The sequence below is a fragment of the Oncorhynchus keta genome, unplaced genomic scaffold (genome assembly GCF_023373465.1).
Source record: "Oncorhynchus keta strain PuntledgeMale-10-30-2019 unplaced genomic scaffold, Oket_V2 Un_contig_6687_pilon_pilon, whole genome shotgun sequence".
Classification (NCBI taxonomy): domain Eukaryota; kingdom Metazoa; phylum Chordata; class Actinopteri; order Salmoniformes; family Salmonidae; genus Oncorhynchus; species Oncorhynchus keta.
In genome coordinates this window covers 1-9832 of record NW_026289006.1, presented here as the reverse complement: position 1 = coordinate 9832, position 9832 = coordinate 1, and the positions used below count along the sequence as shown (strand labels likewise).

General features: G+C 53.3%; 1 protein-coding gene and 1 long non-coding RNA gene across 7 annotated transcripts; one reads left to right on the top strand and one right to left on the bottom strand.

The window, feature by feature from the left end:
* Positions 1 to 1199: 1199 nt before the first annotated feature.
* On the bottom strand, positions 1200 to 3755 carry LOC127926064 (ubiquitin thioesterase ZRANB1-like). Of its 4 annotated transcripts, none has more exons than XM_052511336.1 (2): positions 3419 to 3755; positions 1200 to 2691 (listed from the first exon to the last, which is right to left on the bottom strand). In XM_052511336.1, the coding sequence occupies exon 2, from the start codon at positions 2626 to 2628 to the stop codon at positions 1648 to 1650; it is 981 nt and encodes a 326-aa protein (XP_052367296.1). In that variant the 5' UTR covers positions 2629 to 2691; positions 3419 to 3755; the 3' UTR covers positions 1200 to 1647. The 4 variants fall into 4 exon arrangements, with proteins under 4 accessions (XP_052367296.1, XP_052367294.1, XP_052367297.1 ...); XM_052511334.1 differs by having other exon boundaries at positions 3427 to 3755; XM_052511337.1 differs by lacking the exon at positions 3419 to 3755 and adding an exon at positions 3030 to 3349.
* A 250-nt stretch (positions 3756 to 4005) lies between these two features.
* LOC127926065 (uncharacterized) lies at positions 4006 to 7765 on the top strand. Of its 3 annotated transcripts, XR_008123208.1 has the most exons (4): positions 4006 to 4250; positions 4284 to 4349; positions 6017 to 6247; positions 7076 to 7765. It is a non-coding gene; the product is annotated as an uncharacterized LOC127926065 (long non-coding RNA). The 3 variants fall into 3 exon arrangements; XR_008123207.1 differs by having other exon boundaries at positions 4006 to 4316; positions 5951 to 6247; XR_008123206.1 differs by having other exon boundaries at positions 4006 to 4349.
* The last annotated feature ends 2067 nt before the right edge of the window (positions 7766 to 9832 follow it).

The window sequence follows — 9832 nt, the reverse complement described above, 5'->3', positions numbered from 1 at the left end:
GATCCCCCCCTTCATCACTTTGTAACAACCAGGGTGAACTAGTGCAGCTTGGCCAGTTAGTGACAACCAGGGTGAACTACTGCAGCTTGGCCAGTTAGTGACAACCAGGGTGAACTACTGCAGCTTGGCCAGTTAGTGACAACCAGGGTGAACTACTGCAGCTTGGCCAGTTAGTGACAAAAACCAGGTGGCCAGTTAGTGACAACCAGGGTGAACTACTGCAGCTTGACCAGTTAGTGACAACCAGGGTGAACTAGTGCAGCTTGGCCCAGTTAGTGACAACCAGGCGTGAACTACTGCAGCTTGGCCAGTTAGTGACAACCAGGGTGAACTAACTGCAGCTTGGCCAGTTAGTGACAACCAGGGTGAACTATGCAGCTTGGCCAGTTAGTGACAACCAGGGTGAACTACTGCAGCTTGGCCAGTTAGTGACAACCAGGGTGAACTACTGCAGTCAAAGTTGGCCAGTTAGTGACAACCAGGGTGAACTACTGCAGCTTGGCCAGTTAGTGACAACCAGGGTGAACTAGTGCAGCTTGGCCAGTTAGTGACAACCAGGGTGAACTAGTGCAGCTTGGCCAGTTAGTGACAACCAGGGTGAACTAGTGCAGCTTGGCCAGTTAGTGACAACCAGGGTGAACTACTGCAGCGTGGCCAGTTAGTGACAACCAGGGTGAACTAGTGCAGCTTGGCCAGTTAGTGACAACCAGGGTGAACTAGTGCAGCTTGGCCAGTTAGTGACAACCAGGGTGAACTACTGCAGCTTGGCCAGTTAGTGACAACCAGGGTGAACTACTGCAGCGTGGCCAGTTAGTGACAACCAGGGTGAACTACTGCAGCTTGGCCAGTTAGTGACAACCAGGGTGAACTACTGCAGCTTGGCCAGTTAGTGACAACCAGGGTGAACTAGTGCAGCTTGGCCAGTTAGTGACAACCAGGGTGAACTAGTGCAGCTTGGCCAGTTAGTGACAACCAGGGTGAACTACTGCAGCTTGGCCAGTTAGTGACAACCAGGGTGAACTACTGCAGCTTGGCCAGTTAGTGACAACCAGGGTGAACTACTGCAGCTTGGCCAGTTAGTGACAACCAGGGTGAACTACTGCAGCTTGGCCAGTTAGTGACAACCAGGGTGAACTACTGCAGCTTGGCCAGTTAGTGACAACCAGGGTGAACTACTGCAGTGCTGTCAGTTAGTGACAACCAGGGTGAACTACTGCAGCGTGGCCAGTTAGTGACAACCAGGGTGAACTACTGCAGCTTGGCCAGTTAGTGACAACCAGGGTGAACTACTGCAGCTTGGCCAGTTAGTGACAACCAGGGTGAACTACTGCAGCTTGGCCAGTTAGTGACAACCAGGGTGAACTACTGCAGCTTGGCCAGTTAGTGACAACCAGGGTGAACTACTGCAGCGTGGCCAGTTAGTGACAACCAGGGTGAACTACTGCAGCTTGGCCAGTTAGTGACAACCAGGGTAAACTACTGCAGCGTGGCCAGTTAGTGACAACCAGGGTGAACTACTGCAGTGTGGCCAGGAACGAGAGTGCTCCATTCATTTTCACCTGATCTCGTGTCTGTAATGTCCATTCACAGACAGGAAGACTTTATGTACAGTAAACACTTAACTTAGATCCTATAATAGCCACTCACTCACTCACCTGCACAAGCATTAAGGAACAGCCAGTCAGTTTTCCTCATCCTGTTCTTGATCTGTTTGGTCTTCTTCAAATCAATGTTCTCCGGATGACGATGCTGCTCCTCTCCGCTGCCCATCGCCCCGGCCGCCAGCTCAATCCTCTGGAAGTCCATCTTTACCTCCGCCTCCTTCTTAGAGCTGGGTGGAGAAGTCATCCTCTGTCCCAGTCCCTGTCTCTGTCCCCCGCTCAGCCCTCTACTGCAGCTCCCCCCACTCCCTCTCCACCTGGCCCCGTCTCTGTCCTGTTCATTGATGATTGAGGATGTGGAGGAGGGAGACTCCTCGGACTGCCCAGCCAGCTCTATAGGAATAGCCTCCCGGTTGTTAGGTTGAGGCTGTGGGTGGTCGCAGACAATGCACTTCCGGGTCTTGGGATAGTTCTGGTAAGTACAGGCCGTGCAAGTCCAGTGCTGCCCACTGCTACTACCGCCACCACCACCACCTCGGGTGTTGAGTCTGTTGAGTCTGTTCCGGTCGTTGTACTCCTCTGTACAAGGGTCCATGGGGGGAGGGGCTGGGCGGTGGCCCACATTGGAGCCTGATGTCTGGGGGGCCTCTGTGGGGCTGCATGGGGTCCTCTGGTGGCGCTGACACAGACACTGGGTACAGCGGATGGCACGGGGCCAGTTCAAGTAGGTGCACATCTGACAGGACCATTTGGAGCTATTCTCAGCCATGCTGGGGGGCTTGACACGGGGCCTGGCACTGGAGTCTGGGTAGATGAGGAGGCTACCACAGCTTCCCTCTGGGCTTGGAGGGTCCTGCCAGCCACAACTAGGCTCCGTACTAAGACTGCTGGGGCTGTTATTGTAGGTCTCCTTTGTGATTATGGGGCTGCTGGGACACTGTGCACGACACATGGTGCACTTCACAGCGGACGGCCAGTTCTCATAGGTGCAGTAGTCGCAGGCCCACTTCACTCCCACCTCGGTCATCACGGATGAGGTAGAAAGAAAACGGTTCTGTTCCCGTTACCAAGGGGATCAGTATGGCACTGTCTGCGGACACAGACATGCACAGAAAGGGATACTTCAGCAAAAATAGTTTGCATACCATAAAAAATATATATATAAATGGGTAGATACATAACAAATATAGATAGGGTAAACCTTTTTAGCTGAACAGATAATAACAGAATAATAATAATAATAATAATAATAATGATAATAATAATAATAATAATAATAATAATAATAATGATAATAATAATAATAATAATAATGCATTTCATTCCGTTTTTTTTTTAAAGCTCAGGACAATGTCATGTTCCGTACTCTCCCAACTCAGGACATACTGTCTCGCTAGTAGCTAAGGGGCCCACCACAGACTTCAGTACCTGGACTAAACACTGTCGCTTTGCCAAGCAACTCCACCACCACCATTAACGTTAGCTAGCGCGAAATGCTAACTAGTTGGCTTTTTGTTGCGGAGACACCACCTGTCGGGGTTTGAAAACACGGACAGCCATGTTGTTGTTGTTGTTTTTTACCGTCTGTGACGGGGGTGAAATATTGAAATAAACCCTCAACGTCCCCCGTTTTTTAAAAGGATATTGTTCGATGTTAACTAGCTAGTTAGCTTGCTAGCTTTGCCAATCTATTAACATTAGCTAACGTTAGCTACTAGCTAGCTAATCCTATTATACTCAATAATGAACAACATTGTCTTTTTTTTTTGGTCGTCGATCAATTGCTCGTTGTCATTAGCTACTGAAACTATAGTTACCTAGTTACCTAGTTACCGAACTCATTGATGAATCGTATCTCGTTCCCTGTGTTACTTTTCCTCCTCCTTGGTCCAGACAAACATAACAAACCTGAATCGTTCAAGTCCTGCCTTTTTCTAGTCCGTTCTTCTTTCTTTTACTCTCCTTTTGTCTCTCTCACATGTTTATCTTTTGCCGACGTGTAAACTATATGGGAGAAAAAAATAAAATATATATACATATATATAAAAGGGGACTGTGTTATAGTGTAAAGCTCCCCTTCCGTTTCGCTCTTTTATATATCATGTTGTGAATCCGGACTCCACGGTTCGTGCGGATGAATCGTTCGCGAACAGCAACGATCGGTTCTTTTTTTGATGAACGACGGGAACGGCAGCGTAGCCTAGTGGTTAGAGTGTAGAGGCGGCAGGGTAGCCTAGTGGTTAGAGTGTAGAGGCGGCAGGGTAGCCTAGTGGTTAGAGTGTAGAGGCGGCAGGGTAGCCTAGTGGTTAGAGTATAGAGGAGGCAGCGTAGCCTAGTGGTTAGAGTGTGGAGGCGGCAGGGTAGCCTAGTGGTTAGAGTGTGGAGGCGGCAGCGTAGCCTAGTGGTTAGAGTGTAGAGGAGGCAGGGTAGCCTAGTGGTTAGAGTGTAGAGGTGGCAGGGTAGCCTAGTGGTTAGAGTGTAGAGGGGGCAGGGTAGCCTAGTGGTTAGAGTGTAGAGGTGGCAGGGTAGCCTAGTGGTTAGAGTGTAGAGGAGGTAGGGTAGCCTAGTGGTTAGAGTGTAGAGGAGGCAGGGTAGCCTAGTGGTTAGAGTGTAGAGGTGGCAGGGTAGCCTAGTGGTTAGAGTGTAGAGGTGGCAGGGTAGCCTAGTGGTTAGAGTGTAGAGGAGGCAGGGTAGCCTAGTGGTTAGAGTGTAGAGGTGGCAGGGTAGCCTAGTGGTTAGAGTGTAGAGGTGGCAGGGTAGCCTAGTGGTTAGAGTGTAGAGGCGGCAGGGTAGCCTAGTGGTTAGAGTGTAGAGGTGGCAGGGTAGCCTAGTGGTTAGAGTGTAGGGCGGCAGGGTAGCCTAGTGGTTAGAGTGTAGAGGAGGCAGGGTAGCCTAGTGGTTAGAGTGTAGAGGAGGCAGGGTAGCCTAGTGGTTAGAGTGTAGAGGCGGCAGGGTAGCCTAGTGGTTAGAGTGTAGAGGCGGCAGGGTAGCCTAGTGGTTAGAGTGTAGAGGAGGCAGGGTAGCCTAGTGGTTAGAGTGTAGAGGAGGCAGGGTAGCCTAGTGGTTAGAGTGTAGGGGCGGCAGGGTAGCCTAGTGGTTAGAGTGTAGAGGTGGCAGGGTAGCCTAGTGGTTAGAGTGTAGGGCGGCAGGGTAGCCTAGTGGTTAGAGTGTAGAGGCAGCAGGGTAGCCTAGTGGTTAGAGTGTAGGGGCGGCAGGTAGCCTAGTGGTTAGAGTGTAGAGGGGGCAGGGTAGCCTAGTGGTTAGAGTGTAGAGGTGGCAGCGTAGCCTAGTGGTTAGAGTGTAGAGGCGGCAGGGTAGCCTAGTGGTTAGAGTGTAGGCGGCAGGGTAGCCTAGTGGTTAGAGTGTAGAGGTGGCAGGGTAGCCTAGTGGTTAGAGTGTAGAGGCGGCAGGGTAGCCTAGTGGTTAGAGTGTAGAGGTGGCAGGGTAGCCTAGTGGTTAGAGTGTAGAGGGAGGCAGGGTAGCCTAGTGGTTAGAGTGTAGAGGTGGCAGGGTAGCCTAGTGGTTAGAGTGTAGAGGTGGCAGGGTAGCCTAGTGGTTAGAGTGTAGAGGCGGCAGGGTAGCCTAGTGGTTAGAGTGTAGAGGTGGCAGGGTAGCCTAGTGGTTAGAGTGTAGAGGTGGCAGGGTAGCCTAGTGGTTAGAGTGTAGAGGTGGCAGGGTAGCCTAGTGGTTAGAGTGTAGAGGTGGCAGGGTAGCCTAGTGGTTAGAGTGTAGAGGTGGCAGGGTAGCCTAGTGGTTAGAGTGTAGAGGCGGCAGGGTAGCCTAGTGGTTAGAGTGTAGAGGTGGCAGGGTAGCCTAGTGGTTAGAGTGTAGAGGTGGCAGGGTAGCCTAGTGGTTAGAGTGTAGAGGTGGCAGGGTAGCCTAGTGGTTAGAGTGTAGAGGCGGCAGCGTAGCCTAGTGGTTAGAGTGTAGAGGTGGCAGCGTAGCCTAGTGGTTAGAGTGTAGGGCGGCAGGGTAGCCTAGTGGTTAGAGTGTAGGGCGGCAGGGTAGCCTAGTGGTTAGAGTGTAGAGGCGGCAGGGTAGCCTAGTGGTTAGAGTGTAGGGGAGGCAGGGTAGCCTAGTGGTTAGAGTGTAGAGGCGGCAGGGTAGCCTAGTGGTTAGAGTGTAGAGGCGGCAGGGTAGCCTAGTGGTTAGAGTGTAGAGGAGGCAGGGTAGCCTAGTGGTTAGAGTGTAGAGGAGGCAGGGTAGCCTAGTGGTTAGAGTGTAGAGGAGGCAGGGTAGCCTAGTGGTTAGAGTGTAGAGGCGGCAGGGTAGCCTAGTGGTTAGAGTGTAGAGGAGGCAGGGTAGCCTAGTGGTTAGAGGCAGGGTAGCCTAGTGGTTAGAGTGTAGAGGCGGCAGGGTAGCCTAGTGGTTAGAGTGTAGAGGTGGCAGGGTAGCCTAGTGGTTAGAGTGTAGAGGAGGCAGGGTAGCCTAGTGGTTAGAGTGTAGAGGTGGCAGGGTAGCCTAGTGGTTAGAGTGTAGAGGTGGCAGGGTAGCCTAGTGGTTAGAGTGTAGAGGAGGCAGGGTAGCCTAGTGGTTAGAGTGTAGAGGCGGCAGGGTAGCCTAGTGGTTAGAGTGTAGAGGAGGCAGGGTAGCCTAGTGGTTAGAGTGTAGAGGTGGCAGGGTAGCCTAGTGGTTAGAGTGTAGAGGTGGCAGCGTAGCCTAGTGGTTAGAGTGTAGAGGTGGCAGGGTAGCCTAGTGGTTAGAGTGTAGAGGCGGCAGGGTAGCCTAGTGGTTAGAGTGTAGAGGTGGCAGGGTAGCCTAGTGGTTAGAGTGTAGAGGCGGCAGGGTAGCCTAGTGGTTAGAGTGTAGAGGAGGTAGGGTAGCCTAGTGGTTAGAGTGTAGAGGCGGCAGGGTAGCCTAGTGGTTAGAGTGTAGGCGGCAGCGTAGCCTGAGTGGTTAGAGTGTAGAGGTGGCAGGGTAGCCTAGTGGTTAGAGTGTAGAGGCGGCAGCGTAGCCTAGTGGTTAGAGTGTAGAGGTGGCAGGGTAGCCTAGTGGTTAGAGTGTAGAGGCGGCAGCGTAGCCTAGTGGTTAGAGTGTAGAGGCGGCAGGGTAGCCTAGTGGTTAGAGTGTAGGCGGCAGCGTAGCCTAGTGGTTAGAGTGTAGAGGCGGCAGGGTAGCCTAGTGGTTAGAGTGTAGAGGAGCAGGGTAGCCTAGTGGTTAGAGTGTAGAGGAGGCAGGGTAGCCTAGTGGTTAGAGTGTAGAGGTGGTTAGGCAGGGGGTAGCCTAGTGGTTAGAGTGTAGAGGCGGCAGGGTAGCCTAGTGGTTAGAGTGTAGAGGCGGCAGGGTAGCCTAGTGGTTAGAGTGTAGAGGCGGCAGGGTAGCCTAGTGGTTAGAGTGTAGAGGCGGCAGGGTAGCCTAGTGGTTAGAGTGTAGAGGTGGCAGGGTAGCCTAGTGGTTAGAGTGTAGAGGTGGCAGGGTAGCCTAGTGGTTAGAGTGTAGAGGTGGCAGGGTAGCCTAGTGGTTAGAGTGTAGAGGAGGCAGGGTAGCCTAGTGGTTAGAGTGTAGAGGAGGCAGGGTAGCCTAGTGGTTAGAGTGTAGAGGTGGCAGGGTAGCCTAGTGGTTAGAGTGTAGAGGAGGCAGGGTAGCCTAGTGGTTAGAGTGTAGAGGTGGCAGGGTAGCCTAGTGGTTAGAGTGTAGAGGTGGCAGGGTAGCCTAGTGGTTAGAGTGTAGAGGTGGCAGGGTAGCCTAGTGGTTAGAGTGTAGAGGCGGCAGGGTAGCCTAGTGGTTAGAGTGTAGAGGTGGCAGGGTAGCCTAGTGGTTAGAGTGTAGAGGTGGCAGGGTAGCCTAGTGGTTAGAGTGTAGAGGCGGCAGGGTAGCCTAGTGGTTAGAGTGTAGAGGCGGCAGGGTAGCCTAGTGGTTAGAGTGTAGAGGCGGCAGGGTAGCCTAGTGGTTAGAGTGTAGAGGTGGCAGGGTAGCCTAGTGGTTAGAGTGTAGAGGTGGCAGGGTAGCCTAGTGGTTAGAGTGTAGAGGCGGCAGGGTAGCCTAGTGGTTAGAGTGTAGAGGCGGCAGGGTAGCCTAGTGGTTAGAGTGTAGAGGCGGCAGGGTAGCCTAGTGGTTAGAGTGTAGAGGCGGCAGGGTAGCCTAGTGGTTAGAGTGTAGAGGCGGCAGGGTAGCCTAGTGGTTAGAGTGTAGAGGCGGCAGGGTAGCCTAGTGGTTAGAGTGTAGGGGAGGCAGGGTAGCCTAGTGGTTAGAGTGTAGGGCGGCAGGGTAGCCTAGTGGTTAGAGTGTAGAGGTGGCAGGGTAGCCTAGTGGTTAGAGTGTAGAGGAGGCAGGGTAGCCTAGTGGTTAGAGTGTAGAGCGGCAGGGTAGCCTAGTGGTTAGAGTGTAGAGGTGGCAGGGTAGCCTAGTGGTTAGAGTGTAGAGGTGGCAGGGTAGCCTAGTGGTTAGAGTGTAGAGGTGGCAGGGTAGCCTAGTGGTTAGAGTGTAGAGGTGGCAGCGTAGCCTAGTGGTTAGAGTGTAGAGGTGGCAGGGTAGCCTAGTGGTTAGAGTGTAGAGGTGGCAGGGTAGCCTAGTGGTTAGAGTGTAGAGGCGGCAGGGTAGCCTAGTGGTTAGAGTGTAGAGGTGGCAGGGTAGCCTAGTGGTTAGAGTGTAGAGGGAGGCAGGGTAGCCTAGTGGTTAGAGTGTAGAGGCGGCAGGGTAGCCTAGTGGTTAGAGTGTAGAGGCGGCAGGGTAGCCTAGTGGTTAGAGTGTAGAGGCGGCAGGGTAGCCTAGTGGTTAGAGTGTAGAGGCGGCAGCGTAGCCTAGTGGTTAGAGTGTAGGGCGGCAGGGTAGCCTAGTGGTTAGAGTGTAGAGGCGGCAGGGTAGCCTAGTGGTTAGAGTGTAGAGGAGGCAGCGTAGCCTAGTGGTTAGAGTGTAGGGCGGCAGGGTAGCCTAGTGGTTAGAGTGTAGAGGTGGCAGGGTAGCCTAGTGGTTAGAGTGTAGAGGAGGCAGGGTAGCCTAGTGGTTAGAGTGTAGAGGCGGCAGGGTAGCCTAGTGGTTAGAGTGTAGAGGGGCAGGGTAGCCTAGTGGTTAGAGTGTAGAGGCGGCAGGGTAGCCTAGTGGTTAGAGTGTAGAGGCGGCAGGGTAGCCTAGTGGTTAGAGTGTAGAGGAGGCAGGGTAGGCTAGTGGTTAGAGTGTAGAGGCGGCAGGGTAGCCTAGTGGTTAGAGTGTAGAGGCGGCAGGGTAGTCTAGTGGTTAGAGTGTAGAGGCGGCAGGGTAGCTAGTGGTTAGAGTGTAGAGGAGGCAGGGTAGCCTAGTGGTTAGAGTGTAGAGGTGGCAGGGTAGCCTAGTGGTTAGAGTGTAGAGGCGGCAGGGTAGCCTAGTGGTTAGAGTGTAGAGGGCGGCAGGGTAGCCTAGTGGTTAGAGTGTAGAGGCGGCAGGGTAGCCTAGTGGTTAGAGTGTAGAGGAGGCAGGGTAGCCTAGTGGTTAGAGTGTAGAGGCGGCAGGGTAGCCTAGTGGTTAGAGTGTAGAGGCGGCAGGGTAGCCTAGTGGTTAGAGTGTAGAGGAGGCAGGGTAGCCTAGTGGTTAGAGTGTAGAGGTGGCAGGGTAGCCTAGTGGTTAGAGTGTAGAGGAGGCAGGGTAGCCTAGTGGTGGGTTAGAGTGTAGAGGCGGCAGGGTAGCCTAGTGGTTAGAGTGTAGAGGCGGCAGGGTAGCCTAGTGGTTAGAGTGTAGGGTGGCAGGGTAGCCTAGTGGTTAGAGTGTAGAGCGGCAGCGTAGCCTAGTGGTTAGAGTGTAGGCGGGCAGCGCCAGCCTAGTGGTTAGAGTGTAGAGGCGGCAGGGTAGCCTAGTGGTTAGAGTGTAGAGGCAGGGTAGCCTAGTGGTTAGAGTGTAGAGGAGGCAGGGTAGCCTGTGGTTAAGTGTTGAGCGTAGAGCGGCAGGCGTAGCCTAGTGGTTAGAGTGTAGAGGTGGCAGGGTAGCCTAGTGGTTAGAGTGTAGGGGAGGCAGGGTAGCCTAGTGGTTAGAGTGTAGAGGTGGCAGGGTAGTCTAGTGGTTAGAGTGTAGAGGTGGCAGGGTAGCCTAGTGGTTAGAGTGTAGAGGCGGCAGGGTAGCCTAGTGGTTAGAGTGTAGAGGTGGCAGGGTAGCCTAGTGGTTAGAGTGTAGAGGTGGCAGGGTAGCCTAGTGGTTAGAGTGTAGAGGTGGCAGGGTAGCCTGGTGGTTAGAGTGTAGAGGTGGCAGGGTAGTCTAGTGGTTAGAGTGTAGAGGTGGCAGAGTAGCCTAGTGGTTAGAGTGTAGAGGCGGCAAGGTAGCCTAGT

Bases quoted from the DNA above. Each gene is read 5' to 3' on its own strand.
- LOC127926064 (XM_052511336.1), bottom strand. From the start codon at position 2,628: ATGACCGAGGTGGGAGTGAAGTGGGCCTGCGACTACTGCACCTATGAG.